At 49.5% G+C, this 16,626-nt stretch overlaps 1 protein-coding gene across 3 annotated transcripts in view; it reads right to left on the bottom strand.

Annotated features, from left to right (window-relative positions):
- DAPK1 (death associated protein kinase 1) overlaps positions 1 to 16,626 on the bottom strand; it is a 172,907-nt gene that overhangs the window by 65,384 nt on the left and 90,897 nt on the right. For all 3 annotated transcript variants that reach the window (XM_053656570.1, XM_053656568.1, XM_053656569.1), the window contains exon 3: positions 11,796 to 12,017. In XM_053656570.1, coding sequence (XP_053512545.1) covers positions 11,796 to 12,017 — 222 coding nt within the window. The remainder of the gene's footprint in view (positions 1 to 11,795; positions 12,018 to 16,626) is intronic.

The following is a 16,626-nucleotide window of genomic DNA, read 5'->3' on the forward strand; positions in this document are numbered from 1 at the left end:
TGAGGTGCCTGGCTGGACCTCGAAGGTGGTCACCTCCAGCCCCAAATGGCCTCCCCCACTTCCTCCAGTGCTCTGAACAAACGCCCATGTGCAATGCGCACTGGCGTGATGTGACGAAAGGGAAGACAGCCCTGTTGGAGGCAATGAGTGGGGGAGTGTGTGGAGGTGGAGAAGGTGCTGAGACAAACTGTAGTTCCACCCTCCAATCAGCCCACACGGAGTTCTTGAACGTAAGACGGTCCTCACGCACAGGGGAAGGAGAAACCTGACAGTAAGACTTGCCACAGCATACGCCAAGCCTCTTTTTACTTTTAAGGCTTCAGTTCAAGCTTTGGAGACCCACAGAAATAATTAGGCCAATCAAAAGTGGGGCACACGGAAAAGCCAGGGCGGCCAGACATCTCTCCAACCTGGGTCATTATAACTGGTGCTAGAACAAAGGCTGTGGGAAGCAAACCAAGCCGGGACAGCCAAAGATGCAGGTTTATTCCAAACTCAATCTGTTTCATCTAGGTGGAAACAAGGGGAGGCTATTATCTGGGCAAGCACAGAGACCCACCCCTCCCGCTGCTGACGGGCTTTATTCCCCCCGTGCTCAAAAGGCTCAGATAAAGGCTGCTGGTTGTTGTTAAGAACCAGGAAATCCTGGATGAAAGACCCCTGGCCCAACACACAGGGGCACCAGCCAACCTGAAGGATGGTGTTGCCCATTCTTTGGCCACTCCCGAACTAGGGAACCTGTCATTTAAAAGAGGCATAGAGCAGAGTGGTCCTTCCCTCGAGTTTGGGATGAATTGAACAAGAAAGGCTGGAGGAGGAAAAGATGGAAAGGCGAGAGAGTGGACATTCACTCAGCAGGTGGTGAGGCTCTGGGACCACTTCAGTTTTCCTTTTGGCCACTGGCAGAAGGTGGGCAATAGGGCAGAGAGGGGCCAGGGAGCTGAGCGCTTCCTACAAAGACATCCTGAAACTGAAGAGGCCAAGGGCAGGAGCCACCCTCACCAGAGGCTGCCAAGAAAGATGGAGATGAGAATGGCTTTTTAAAAAAAATTAAGATTCTATTTATTTATTTTTAGAGAGAGTGGAAGGGAGGGAGAAAGTGAGGGAGAAAAACATTGATGCGAGAGAGAAGCACGCTATAATGAACACATTTCTAAAAGGTGACAAAAATACACAGAAGAAAGCAGTTCAATCTGTGAGAGCTGGGCTACGGCAGATGCGTAGCAGTTCCCTAGGCAGACGAGGTATGGCAGGCGTGTCCGGCAGAGGGTGCAGCATACACGATGGGTTGGGGGTGCCTACGAACATGGCAAATTCTGGCCAAGATGATTCTCTGTGGGTTGAGCATGAGGGCAGAGAGGAGAAGCGGTGGAACAGAAGGAAGGAGCGAGACTCGGGTTCAAAGATCCGCCACCACCCTAGGGATCACCCTCATCCTGTAGGCAGGAGGGCCATCAGAAACACTCTGTAAAGCTTTATTAAGATATAACTCACACACCATATAACTGACTCTTTTAAAGTGTGCAATTCAACAGTTTTTACTATATTCACAGAGTTGTGCAACTATCACCACAGTCTAATTTTGGAATATCTTCATCATCCCCCCAAAAACCTCATGCCCATTAGTAGCCACTCCCCATTCTGCCCCCCCCCCCCCCGCCCTCGGGCCACTAATTTACTTCCTGTCTCTATGGAGTTTGTCTATTCTTCACATTTCACATAAACCGAATCGCAGGATGTGTGGCCTTTTGAGACTGGCTTCTTTCATTTAGCATAGTGTTTTTAAGGTTCATCCACACTGAAGTGCGTATTAATGCCTCGTTCTTTTTTGTTGCCAGCAACAGTCCGTTGCATGGCTATACAACATTTTGTTGATGGACATTTGGGTTGTTTGCACTTTTTGGCTGGTGTGGAAAATGCTGCTATAACCTTCGCGTGTAAGTTTTTGTGTGGACATGTATTTCTGTTTCTCGGGTATAGTCTGATGAGCGGAAATGCTGAGTCACATGGTAATTCTATGCTGAGTGTTTTGAGGAATGGCCAGACTGTTTTGCACAGCAGCGGATTCATTTCACATTACATTACAGTAATTACATTGCAGCGTAATGTTCTGGAGAAATGTTCTAATTTCTCTAAAATCCCCACCAAAACTTAATACTGTTCCTCTTTTTTTATTAGGACCATCCTAGTGGATGTGAAGGGATCTCAATATGGATTTGATTTGCAGAGATAGCTAATGATGAATGATACTGGGAATCTTTTCACGTGATTATTCATCAGATATATTTCAACAAGAGAAGTGGCTATTTTGAAATAAATCTGGGGATGAACTAGACCGAAGAGAAACTAGAGGATAGCATAATCATTCAGAGAGGAGTTAATGAGACCCTGGACCAGGGGGAAAATATGAGAATGATAATAGAGAGACTCGGGAGTTCCTTCAGACACAGAACCCATAGGACCAATGACAGACCGGCTGAGTGTCACGGCAGGGAGTCAGGCGAGAAGGAAGAGGCAAGGGTGGTGCCACGGCTCCCAGTCTGGGCCACCAGGGAGATGGTGATGCCACAAACCAAGCTAGAGAAGGAGAGGGGAGAACCAGGCAGGGGAGGGGAGACTGGGAGTTCCGTTCAGGACATAGTAAGATTGAGATATTGGGTAGAGATATTGAATACGCAAGTGGAGAAGCAATTGTGGGGCTTCAGAGGAAGACCCAGAGATAGAGCTGTCAGGACACCAATATATTGGGAGGTGATAATTAGCTGAGTTTCTGAGCTGCGTATATATTAAGGAATTTTGCAAATTAGGAAGCGTCAGCAGAATCCTTTCAGTGGCAAGCAGGTTAAAAGGTAGCTTAAAGTGATCTGTTCCTATCGTGTGCATCGGACACATGATGTCCGGGAGCACTGAGCAGCTGGGAGCCCTTCAGAGAGGGACGCAGTGCCCGCAGCTAGAAGAGGCAGGGTGAGCACAGCTTTCCTGCCGGGAGGGCGAGTTGCCCTGGAAGGAGAGAGCTCCCACCCGCAAAAGAGCCAAGGCTCCTGGCCTCGGACAACGTCCACACTTCCTCGTTCCAATAACATTTTTTGAAGAAGTGAAAAATGAGGAAAACAGAAGTGTGATGCTTAAAAAATATAATCCCTTTTAAGAATCTGTGATGGGCATATGACCTTTGAGAAAAAAGAGCGTGAGATAAAAAAGATCCTAACCATCTAGTGACAAACTGTTCTCCAGTCCTGGAGAGAGTTCATTGCGGGGTTCACAGCATCTGGGCTGAATGTCAAAAGGACAAGGGCCTAGAGGTATTTTTTAAATTTTATTTATTTTTAGAGAGGGGGAAGGGAACAAGAAAGAGAGGGAAGGGAATATTGACTGGTTGCCTCTGGGACTGAACCCACACATGCCCTGACCCCTGACTGGGAATCGAACTGGCGACCTTTCACTTTGCGGGGCCATGCCTAACCAACTGAGCCACACGGGTCAGGGCATGTGAGGTATTTTCCATTTACCTCTCCAGATGCATGCCCCGCCCTTCTCCACCCAGTTCTGGGTCCAGGGAGGCTGCCCACAGAGACTGAATAAATAGGTTCCCTTGTCAATTGGCTTCTAGCTTGGTCTGGCCAACAGGTGGCAGCAACATGGAAGGACACTGAGGTCGACCCCACCTTCTTACTGTCAAGCTGGCCGAGTCCCCCTGCAGTGAGCTCACCGCAGGTCAGATGGTTCTCTCCGTGAAGTTATCCTTTCCAGGTTCCCCAAGCCCCTCCCGTTCCTACCCTACAGGTCTGAGGGTGGTGGGAGCGCCTTGCTATCACTAGTCCGAGGATGCTGTCACTTGTTTTCTTGCTCCAGTGTTCAAGGTTTCGTTCCTTACCCCCTAGGACACTTAGTCAAGACCTGTTGTCTAAAGCCTTGGGCGGCACGTCAGCTTCTCACGAAGAACTTACTGGCTCTTGGGCCACATGAGACACTCTCATCACACCGTCTTGTCCTTGCTCTGTCTGGACGGCCCACACATTCATCGGGCCAAGCACAGTCTGAAGTGCTGTGGGTGCCAAAGCAGGACACAGTCTTGCCTCCAAAGAAGCACGTTAAGGGGGCAAATATGCACACACAGCTGTAACCGGAGCCCTCACCCAGCCATGCTGGACCTCATTCCCACAGGACACCAGGGCATTCTCGGCCACCTCCTAGCTTCACGGAAATGCTAAGAAATGAGGAGCAAGAACAACACGGCTGCTGAAGAAGCAGCTCTGGAGAGAGAATCAGAAAGGACCTCGAAGTCCAGTTCGCCTTTCAAAAGCTACTGAGTCACTGCTTGGAAACCGAGGAGGACAAACGCAGCTGAAGAACCACGGGAGCATGAGAAGCGCTGCCCTCGGGGGTGGAGGTCAAGGTGACTGGCAGCCCTAGATGAGGAGGGGAGTGAGTAGGGCAGGCTAGAAACGCCCTCCCTACCCCAAGGTGGTCTGTTTTGTTTATAAACTCACTCCTCCTGTCCCCCCAGAAAAGGTGACAACTTAGAATATGGGCTCAGCAGAATTTTAGGATTCAAACAACAACACCAAAATTCCCTCTCCAAAAAGCTACTGTCTGAGAACTAGAATCCCCCACCCTTACAGCGGGATGGATGGGCAGAGCCTTCTGACACCAGATTGCTGCACCCAGGGACCAAATGAGCTGGCGTGCGGGAGGGGCCCCGCAGTGCTGGCCCGACGGTCAGATGAACTGCAGCTTCCCTCCTGTCCTTTACCTACATCCTCTCGCTCAAGGCTGTCTGCAAAACTCACACCAAACTGAAGTGCCTGAAAAGAGGTGAACGTTCCACCCTATGTTTCTGAACCGACCAACTCTACTGGAATTTCCTCATCACAAGACCGGGGAAAAGGAGTTGCTGACACTCTGTCATCTGGGGAAGAGCAGGTCCCTTAGCCTCCGTCTCACTTAGACCTGATTTCATTACGGCAGCAGATTCGTGCAGAGCCGGGGAGAAAACTCACAGTCAGGGCGGTACGAGCACATACGTAGTGCTGTCCCCCTAGAGCCCCAGGTTCCTCGGCGGCATGGTAGTAACTTTGGCCACATGGAAAATAACTTACACACATGAAAAAAGGTGGTTAAAACTGAGATGGTGAGGTAATGCTCAGGTATTTGGACATACAAATTAACACAAAAAAAAGCAATAGAAGGTTGTTTTTTGGAGAAAAACAACCATTTGCTTTTTCAACAGCATTCTGCAGTGGTGACATGAGGCAGAAGGGAGGCTTTGAGGGGCTTGGGGATGGTCGGGAGAGACTGTTAGTGGCCTGCCCTGGACACTGGCCTGGTGAAGGAATCCTACCCACGACCTGTGCTCTGGTCTCCCTTCTGGAGCACCAGCTGGGGGTGAAGTCTCCCCAGCTTCCTGTATCCAAAGCCGACTTCAACCCCAGAATTCTGAAGGCAGCAGTGCCTAGATGTGGGACCATGTGGCTGGCATAGAGGTGTGGGCTAAGCCTGGGCACCACACCGGCCGTGCTCAGCCTGGGAGGGACCTGGCTCTGGGTGTGGAGAGGCAGCGGAGCGGGGCAGGGAGCCTGTGGCTGGGGCAGCCTCCACCAGGCAGAGAGGAGACTGGGGCCAGCACGGAGAGGGAACAAAGCAAGAGGGGAAGCTCGAATGTTGGAGCGGCCCGCTGAAGCCGCAATTCGACAGAGTTCCCTCCTGAGACCTCCTCTCAAAGCACTGGTCAGGGCAGTAGTTGGCCAAGACGGGAAGAGTAAGAAGATTTGTGACGTGGCTGAGAGTTTCCAAGAGGAAGTGTGAACAGTTCTTAGGGATTTCGACTCCCCCAGAGAGTCATATGACAGAGTCTGTGGTCCCTGGGGAGGGGCCTAAGAATAGCCAAGACCAGAGCTATGGAGGTCCCTGAGGTGGGCTGGCGGCCAGTCGTGTTACCCCAGTTGACCAAGCCTTCATGGTTATAGAGCTTTTTTGGAAAACAGCAAAAATACCTTCTATTTATAACCTGTGTACACCTCGCAGAGAACGTCAAGTCGGGTACGAAATCACGACTATGTGATGAGAGCTACAGATTATGACCTCAGATACCACGCGTGGTTTGCGTGGATGATGTGCATTGTCCCAATTTTTCTAAAATGGCCAGACATCAAATCATCCACCTGAAGGAGCAAAAATGCCCATTCAATAAACATTAAGGAAATACTTCACAAGTGAACTGGCAGGCACTTCGGAGTGCGGGGGAAGGAGTACACAGAGGGTTCTGTTTCTCAAGAGAATGCCTGGATGGAAAATCACCTGTTTTATGTGGTTTAGTTCTGTTGTGAAAGGCTGAGACTGTTGCCAAATGCACTTTCAGATCTCTGTTCTTGACTAATCGTAGCTATCTGAGGGGCCAGATGCCAAAAGTGTAACCCAGAACAGTTCTTGAAATTACCTTTGTGAATAAAAACAAAAGTTCAAAAAGTCAGAAGAGCTGGCTGGAGCTCAGGGAGGAGAGAACAAATGTAGCAGCAAGAAAAAGAAACATTTAAGAAATCTGAGCGTGCTTTGGTGTCTTGTGAGGACCGGGAGAGGAGCAGAGGACAGTGGGGGGGTGGGGCACCGGAAGGCCTCAGGCATCAGGTTGGCCTCCATCACTCAGGTCCCTGCGCCTGCTGCACTCAGCTTACTCAACTCTGTCCTTTGTAAACCATCACTTCAATCACCGCAGCTGCCTCTTGAAAGGCTCTTGCAATTCTGGATTTGCTGACAGTGCCGCGTGAATTCATCCACATACATCTACTGTGCGGACCGAGAATGAAAAAGCTCACATTCTCACCAGTTTGCGTCTTGGTCTGGGCACGACAGAGTGTGCCAACTTCACGGTCGTGCACAAAGTGGTCTCATGCCGCACCAGTGTCGCCCCACGACTCAGCAGTTGTTTCCCACGGACAAACCGAATCCCACAAATCATTAACTCAGTCAAAGTCAGAAAGAGAGCTCAGAAGGGCAGCTGTTGCTGCACGGGTGTAGGGTTTCGGTTTCACAAGTTGGAAGAGTCCTGGGGATCTGTTGCACAAGGTGCCTATAACTAACGCCACCGTCCTGGACATTTAAAAATAAATAAGGTGGTCAATTTTATGTTGTGTTTTTTGCCACGATAAAAATTTTACTTTTTAGGTAAAACAACAAAAACAAACAAAAAACCCCAAACCCAACCAGAATGCATTATTCATTCCATGCCCTTGTACATGGCTACAACCACAGCATATTTCACTAATTAAACTGAATTTCCTGGAGACACAGAGGGAGCACATGCATGCTAGACACAGAGGGTTAATTAAGAATCTGCTTTAAATTCCAAGCAGAACAAATAAAGAAAAAAATGTATGGTTGGAGAACTCACACTGGCTGGATTTCTTTGAAGCGATCCTCTGTGCCGATACTTACATGGCGGTTCTAGGATTATTTTAAATCTTAACCTTGCAGATGGGTGACTCAGAGCTGTGCTGGAGCAAGCAGGCCGAGGGCGACCCCGAGGCACCCACCCCTCTCCAGCCCTCCTCTGCTCAGGCCTTCTGCAGGGTGCAACACCCACAGATCACATCACTTCTCAGTTGCCTGATGGAACTACCATGATTATGCATTTTATTTTAAACTAGGTTACAGAATTTCAGATTCCACTAGGGTTTCTGTATTAGTTTGCTAGGGCTGCTGTAACAACAGAAAGGTATTTTCTTGTAGTTCTAGAGGCCAGAAGTCCAAAATCAAGATGTTGGCGGTCCCAGCCGCTCCCAAGGGCGCAGAGGAAGTCTCACTCCAACCCTCCATCTCTGAGCGGCATTCTCCGGGGTCTGTCCTCACATGGTCTCCCTTCTTCCGACAAGGGCAGCAGTCAGATGGGATTAGGGGCCACATGACTCCAGGACGACCTCGTCTTAACAAATTACCTTTGCAACGACCCTATTTCCAAACAAGGCCATATTTCGGAGTAAAGGGGGTTAGCATTTCTATATAGCATTTTTGTAGGAGCCGGGGGAGACCAGCAACAATGGCTGGGAATTTCTTTAAAATACAAATTTGTGGACACCACCCTAGACCCACTGAATCAGAAACTGAAAGTGTAGGCAATTGGTAATGTATATTTTAACAAGCCTCTTGAGTGATTCTGATGCACGCTACAGTTTGAGAAGCGCTATTTGAAATCATACTGCACATTTGAAAAATCACGTTGGAATGCTCAGTGTGTACCTTGCCCTTCCAACAGAACTACTAGCCCTCTGGGGCTGTCTCTGACTGGATTCATCCCATTGGCTTCTCCCGCATTCGTGAACAGCTAATACTTATTGCTTACACAAACAAACAAACACAGATTCCTTTCGTGGGCTAGAATCTGCAGGTCTGTACTGTCCACACATGGTCGTTGCACAGGTTTTATTTTGTCTGCTCATGAATACTGTGGACTAATTTCCAACATTAAAAACCTAGACTACAGAGTTTTCTTGAAAAAACTGGCAAGATCTGGCAATCAGTGAATCCAAATTTCCACACAGCAACAATCAACGATGGGTGGCTCTTCAAAGTGGGGCCTGAGGGCCCCAGGTAGCCACAGTCCACACCATTCCCTGCTGCCTCCCTGGCAGTGGGGCTTTACGCAGAGCGACCTCACTCATTCACGTTGCCTCTAAGGCTCCTAAACACATTTAGATCTAATCGGCGCTGGAGAGAGGAAAGCTTGATGGGAAAACACATCACTATCTACAGCCTGACGCACTTTGTTGTTTCTGGGCAGCAAGTTAAGAAACGGAATTTCGGAAGCCAGTGTCTCTGATTAGAACTCAAAACTCGGAACCAAGTTTTGCGTTCTGAGTGTTTTGCTTCACTTTTCATCAGGTAACAGGGCCAGTTATGAAATGACTCCAGCACCGAAGATCAAAGTTCTGTAGTGCCGTGCTGTGCGACAACACGTGGGTGAGCTCTAACGCGGCAGGGAGAGGTTCTGTATCAGCAGGACTTCGAGAACAACGGGATGTGGAGGCCCCGAGGCTGCGATGTGAGCCCCCCCCCCCCCCCCCCCGGGCCTTTGCTGGAAGGCCTGAAAAATGGGCAGCCACTCTAGAGAACAGTTTGGCTGTGTCGTATAAGGTTATACACACTCCTACCACACAACCTAGCGGTCCCACTCACAGGTAGGTACCCCAAGGCAATGAAAACCTAGGTTCACACAAGTCCATGTGATTGTTTAAAGCAACTTTATTTTTAAAATTTTTATTTCATTTAATTTTTGACAGAGGGGAGGGGAGGGAGAAAGAGAGGGAAACGTCAATGTGTGGCTGCCTCTCACTCGCCCCTGCTGGAAACTGGCCCACAACCCAGGCCTGTGCCCTGACTGGGAAGCAGGCCGGCACTGACGCCACTGAGCCACGCCAGCCGGGGCCCAGCGGCTTTATCAATGGTCGCCCAATGGGAAACACCCCAAATGCCTTTCGATGGGTGAATGGACACACAAACATCATGCAGTGAAACAGAACTCATGCACCAATCTCAAAAGCATTATGCTGAGAGAACAAAGCCAGTCTACTGTATAAGTTGACTTATGTGACATTTCGCAAAGGATGAATGATGGAGAGCAGCTCCGTGGTTGCCTGGGCTGGGGCTGCAGGTGGGGGTGGGGGGATCATACAGGGATCCCTACAAGGGAGTCAGGGGTGGCGGGCCCGTTCCGAATCCTGACTTGGGTGCTGGTTGCGCGGACCTGCACATCAGTGTCCATAGACTTGTACTACCCTCCTCCGACGTCCAGTGTACTATGTGGTTATTTAAAATTTTTAAAAATCAAATTGGGCCCTGGCTGGTGTGGCTCAGTGGATTGAGTCCCAGCCTGAGAACCAAAGGGTTGCTGGTTTGGTTCCCAGTCAGGGCACATGCTTGGGTTGCGGGCCAGGTCCCCAGTCAGGGGCACGTGAGAGGCAACCACACATTGATGTCTCTCCCTCTCTTTGTCCCCCCCTTTCCCTCTCTCTAAAAATAAGTAAATAAAATCTTTAAAAGAAATCAAATTGGAAAGATAATGGAAAATTTCTCTGGCATGGAGTCGGTCTACAGGTGCTGGATCCGGAAGGCACACCTGTACGTGGGAGCGTGGAGGACAGTAGCTAACAGGCATCGTGCACACCGTTTGGTATGGAGAGAGGGTAGGTGACATTCTTGAGTCATGAGGCACACCCAGAAATCTCTGAAAAGGCAGAACAGTTGTACCTGCCTGCAGTGTATCTTTACCAGGAAGTGTCTTCATGGTCTCCTACAACAGCCTGGAGCGAGGAGATCGAGGCTGAGAGTGGGTAAAGGATTCTCCCTGACTTCCATCTCGGTTCTGTGCGGTTCCCCAGTGGCCACATAAAGCCACAGCGTGGGTTGCACGTGGATTCCTCCCTTCTCTCTGCCGTACCTGGAGCAGGCCCCTAAACCCTCTGTGCTCTTGAAGTCTTGCTCTTCCTTTAAGGCTGCAACTGGGGAGGAGGGGCTGTTTTGCCCTCAAGAGACATGGGGTAGTGTTTGGGGACAGTTTTTGTTGACAGAGCTAGAGGGAAAAATACTACCAGAGATGCTGCTAGGCATCCTCCAATGTATGGAATGGCCCCCTGAAAAAGTAATTATCCCGCCCCCAAAGTCACCACTGCAGAGGGTGAGAACCTCCTGGCTTAAAGGAATGAAGAAAGGAAATACGTATTAAACGTATACGGGAGCCAGACGCTGTACTAGGTATATTTAAATTCTTATCTCCTCAAGACCCTTTTGAGGTGGGTACTAACAACCCCACTTTACAGTTAAGAAAGTTGCTGCAGACGCAGAAAGCGATGTGCTCTAACTCCGGCGATGAGACAAGAAGCCATGCGTGCCCAGAATTCCCGCAATGTGGTGTCGAGGGATCAGCCGGACCCTCTGGTTACCCCCCTCACTTCGCCTCTCAAAAATCACCTCTTAGCCCTAAGTGACGTGCAAACAAGGGGAGCCAGTGGGCCAGCCAAGAACATTTGAACTCTAGAGGCTCTCAGGAAGTGAGGGGGGCCTGTTGTCTCTAAAACCACCCAGGCCATGTTGTCACCGGTCTCCTTTGCATCATCCGAGCCTCCGCCCCAAGGACACTAATGCCTCTCCTCCCTCCGAACGGCCCAGAGACATTCCCAGCCAATCGCTCCAGGACAGCTCCCCCCTCTCCCACCAGTCTGTGTTCCCGGACTGGTCACAAAGAGCCGGGCACTCAGCCGCTGGGGACAGGGCGACCGTCACAGAACAACATGCAGCCATCAACTTCCCACAATAACATCCGAAGGGCAGGGTGTGCCTCAGACACTAGGCAAACTGCTTTAAAAACAAGTTTCACAATTGCCTCTGAGTGATTCTGGTTCAATTTAGCCTCTCACATAATGAGCACTGACAGTTCCAATAACTGAAAATGCGGGGTGGGGGAGCTGTGTAAGATAGAGGGAAGAGGGAGAGAAAAGAGAAGAGAGGAAGAAAGAAGAAAGAAGTAGAGAAGGACATATGTTTAAAAGCTGAACATGAAACTCAGAAAACCGATGACCTCAAAATAAGTGAAGAACTCTTAAGATGGAGGGACCCTCCTGCAAATCAGACAGGTACACAAGAGTGGCCTTTGAAATGACTCCAGATAACCTCAGCAAAGCCTCTGGACAGGTTCTTGAACTTGGTAAATCAGAGTCAGCTCCTGCCCAGATTCCGGAGCTGGCCTCTTCACTAACCCACCTTCACCAGGCCCCCGCCCAGCCCCTCCCCAGGCAGAGGGCACTCACAGTTCTAAAATCAGGATGACGTCCGTCTTGTTCTCGTACACCTCGTGCAGCGTGATGACGTTGGGGTGCTGGATCTCCTTCAGGATGCTGACCTCCCGCTCGATGTCCTCGCGGCTCACGCCCCGGCGGCTGGATTTCGTCCTCCTTTTCTTGATGAATTTGGCAGCATACTGCAGACCAGTGCTCTTCTCGCGGCATTTCTTCACGACCGCGAACTGCCCGCTGAAGAAAGAAGGGCGAGGGTCACTTATACGCTCTTATTTGTTTACTAAAAAAACAAGATTCGAGCAAGGATGTGCCATAGGGGGAGGGGGAGCAATGGAATTGTGTGTAGAAAAGTCCAAATTATGGGCAATTAACACGGTGAATAGAAATATTTCTTATTACACTTCAGTTTCATTAATGCAGGTTATTTTTTAACATTTTGCAATTTTTATTTTTTTATTGTTGTTTTGTTGCAGTTGTCCCGATTTTCCCCCATGGCTCTCCCCTGCCCTGCCCCCCACTTTACCCCGTAGTCAATCCCCACCCTGCTGTCCATGTGTCATCTATACTCCTTCTTTAACTAGGCCTTCCCTCTTCTTTCCTCACTTATCAATCCCCCACCCCACCCCCATCACTGTGAGTCTGTTCCTTGTTTCCATGTCTCTGGTTCTATTTTGCTCATTTGTTCATTAGGTTCCTATTATAGGTGAGATCATATGGTATTTGTCTTTCACTGCCTGGCTCATCTCACTTCGCATAAGACTTTCCAGTTCCATCCATGCTGTCACGAAAGGCAGGAGTTCCTTCTTTCTAATGCAGTTTCTTTCTGAACACTGTTGCAAGGGATAAAAATTATTTTCTTGAGTTATGTTTTGTTGAATGGGTAATAATGCCTGCACCTCTGTGCTGGCCTCCTTCCCTGCCGTTTCAGATTTGGGAACAGCAGGAAGGAGCTCCCAGGTCAGACCTCGCTCCCAACACACTCTTTTCTTATATGTTTAGAAAAACAAGATGGAGACCAAGGAATTGGTAGAAAAATATAGAGAGCCCTGGTTCTGATAACATATTTCTAGCACCAATATTTATCAACTGAAACACCCGAACAACAACAACAAAAACCTATATATTTCTTTCACACTTTGGGAACTGAGAAGCCCTATGTACTAGACATCTGCTGGCTGCTTCTCTAGCTTCACCACCCACCCTCCTCTTCCCTTTCCAAAACTGACTCCACCTACAACTATACACAATGGATCATGTGACCCAGGGCAGGCCAATCAGTGTACTATATCTTCCTGGCTCCAGTAATAGGCAAGTGAGTGAGTAAGACCTTCCAGAGAATGTTCAGACAAAGCCTTTTTCTGAGATTCTTTGATCCCCCAAAGCTGCCGCCAGACACCTTGGGGCCATGTAGGGAGCCACTCTTGGTTTAAGGCCAATCGCCACGGCAGAGACAGAGCCAGGAGAAGGAAAAACACGAGGCTCGTGGTAGCACCGTGGAGTGGTTGGACCAACCCTAGCCCGAAAACAACTGTCTTTGGATTTTTCAGTTTGATTTGCGTTTTCTATTTTTTTGCAGAGAAAAGCATCCTATCCATCCTATGCCACGACAAATAACCAGAGCCTCCTATGCATACATAAAAGAATATAATACAATAACTTGACATATAATGAAAGGTGAATACGAGTACAGGAGTAGGTGAAGTATTGAGAGGTAAGTCGGCTACTCTGAATGTACGTGAAACACAACAGAAGGATGCTGCCTGTATGGACCCTCTCCTCCCGAGTGCCCCAGGCAGGGTTGGTCCGCTCATTTCACAGGATCTGTACATTTCTCGGCACCTGCTGGAGAACTGCTATGCAGAGCATCATCACAATTATTTTTAGCTAGTTTTGTTCTACTCATATGCAGACGAAAGCAGGGAGAGAAAATCAAATTAAGGGTAATATTTTAATGCTAAAGAGTGGATACTTTAAAATGTTACTCATTTACTTTAACAGCAGGAGGCCAGTGAAGAAAAAAAAAAACATAGTGAAGGATTATTTTTATAGCAGTGTCAAATTTTTTGCATGACAGGTTGTTAATACCCTCTCTCCCCCTGCAGCAGGGTAGCAGAGAAGTTAAAGAATAAATCATACTGGAATGCTAGCACAGATTGCCGGTAAACTCATGGCCTTAAGGAGCCACAGGATCTATTACGACTTTATTACAACCATTTGCTAATTTCTCTAGGAACTGGGCTTTCTGTCTGTTGGGGGGTAGGGAGAGGGCAGCAGAGATGGGGTTCATAGAGAAAAGGAGGAACACAGCCCCAGTCCTCACAAAGACAGTATCGTGTCCCCACTGAGGGCTCTCTAGGGGCCCCAGGACAGAGAGGAGGCAGTGGGCCCTGCGCCAGGAGGGACCTCAAACCACACACAGCCGTGCTTCCAGGGGCTGGGCTGGGCTGGGCTGCCTCTCATGGGTCACAGCCACGGTGACTTGTCTCAGCCACTGTAGAGACTCAAGGCAGACTCTGCGGTTGGAATCATGTTGCTTAAAACAACAAGAGCCAAAGTGTCAAAAAAGAGAAAAAGTCTGCAGGCGGACCACAAAGAATTCCCCCTTTTACTTATGGGAAGGCGAGGGCAGGAGGCCCCCCCACCCTAAGGGCTGGGTTAGAGCGAGTTCCAAACGTGTGTGTGGAGGCCGGGGGTGGGTGCACAGGTCGAGGCTCCCCATGCAGCCCAGGTTCCCAGTGAAACATCCGGAAGGCCACTTTCTCACTCATACTCTGGGGCTCCCACGAGGTAGGAACTGGCAAGAGAAGAGGAACTAAGGGGCCAGCAGGTAGGAAAGGCCCCCACCCAGGAGACATGGGATTCTAAGGCCGCATAACCACAAGCCCTTGCTCAGGCTAATCTTGGCCGCAGAGGGCGAAAGGGCATTTGGGGTGATTATGAGGGACACTTTGTGGGTCCATCTCCATGCCATCTCTTTAATGACACCTTTCCTATTCATCCCTGACTCTCCAACAACCCGCCCCACCTCCCGGCTCCAACCAGCACTCGGTCCCACACCCGAACCCACGGAGCAACTCAGACCCTCTGGGGCGCCTGCTCTTCTCTGTCTGTTTCTTGGCCAGTCCCGCCCCTCCCAATGCTAATTCCTTGAGGACCGAGGTCCGCCGGGGGCATCTTTCTGTCCCCAGAGGCACGAGGTGTGGAGCTCCTCCGGGAGCTCGTGCAGGTGCTGCCCTTCAATCCTGATTCTATAGCCCTAAAACCAGGTGTTAAGTTGAAGGTGCTTCACTGTAGTTCAATACCTATAGGGTTGGGGGCACAGAGTTGGAGCCTGGGATCCACCCCCTACTAGCCATGTGACTTTGGGCTTTCTGTTTAATGCTCAGTGCCTCAGTTTCCTTATCTGCAAAGCAGGTGTAATAACAGTGCTGGCCTGGGAGGGCAGCTGGAGGGGAAGGGAAAGGTTTAAATGAGCGGCAATACGTGAAGTGGTTAGAACAGGGCCTGGCTGTACATCTTCAGTAACTGTGAACTTTGATGAATCTTTGACAGCTAGAGTTATTGTCCTTAGCTCATGGTTGCTTAAATCCTCAAGTGTTGCAGTATAACCCCCCAAATATCACCTCCTGATTGCCTGGGGAAAAGAACCCTAAAAGGAAAAACAAAGAAACCCACAGTGTTGAAGTGTGTAAAACTATTGCTACAGTTGGCCATGGGCTTCCATCTTCAAACCCTTCATCCGCTCCTCCCTCTCCCGGCCCCGCTCAGAAGGTGCGCTGGGGCCGACTGCCACTCACTGCAGCTGGGGCCTTCTGGCTCTCACCTGGGAACTGTCACTGCGAGCCCAAGGGCAGGCAGGATACCTACGTGTGGCCCATGGGGACCTTGCTGTGCACTCGGTAACCCGCGTAGGGAATGTTCACAGTGCAGTCTCCAGAGGCAGCCAGCAAACTGAGGACAGGCCTAATTCGGGTTGGACCGCTGGTTAACTGCTGCTCCCTTCCTTTCCTTCCTGGGCAGCTGGCCCAACCCCCTCCACCCGACCACTGACAACTGAAAAAGAACAACTTGTTCATTTTTTTTTGGCAAGGGCTTCTAAATCCTGAGTTCCCAGAGTAACACCCTGACTCAGCTTCCAGGGCGAACTGTGAGCAGGGAGAAGTAAATGCACACAGAGAAGCAAGGCCACCTATGCAGTTCACCTGGGGACTGCCTGTCATCCCAGCTCCCCTCTCTCGTTACAGAGACTTGAGGCCCCTCAGTGGTTGACACCCAGCTGCAGCAGCGGTTCAGTGATTGGAGATGTAGCTTCCTTACTAGAAAATAGAAACTCGCTGTATACTAGGACGTTTAATTGACAAAACAAGGGTACAGGCGATCCTCGTTTTTTGCAGGATCCACATTTGGGAATTCATCTACTCGCTAAAATGTATTTGTAAACCTTATAATCCATACTCGGAGTGCTTTCACAGTCAGCTGCAGATTCGAGGTGCCAGATGAAGTCGATCGAGGCAACATTCTGCCTTCTTGTTCCAACTGTTGTACTGTAAATAAGTGTCTTTTTGGTGGTCTGCTCAGGGCCATTTTTTTTGCATTTTGTGCGATTTATATTTATAATTGCCCCCAAGCACAGCGCTGTCCAGTGTTTCTAAGTACAGAGGCTGTGATGCGTCTCACAGAGAAAATACTGTCTGTGTGTCAGATGAGCTTCATTTGGGTGTGACCTGTAGTGCTGTGGGCTGTGAGTTCAATGCTAATGAATTAACAACATACATGAAATAAGGCGCCCTCAAACAGAAACACACGAAGCAGGGTTATGCACAGATCTGTTGTCGAAAAGGCT

This window comes from Artibeus jamaicensis, unplaced genomic scaffold (assembly GCF_021234435.1).
Source record: "Artibeus jamaicensis isolate MK-2021 breed Jamaican fruit bat unplaced genomic scaffold, CSHL_Jam_final scaffold_1964, whole genome shotgun sequence".
Classification (NCBI taxonomy): domain Eukaryota; kingdom Metazoa; phylum Chordata; class Mammalia; order Chiroptera; family Phyllostomidae; genus Artibeus; species Artibeus jamaicensis.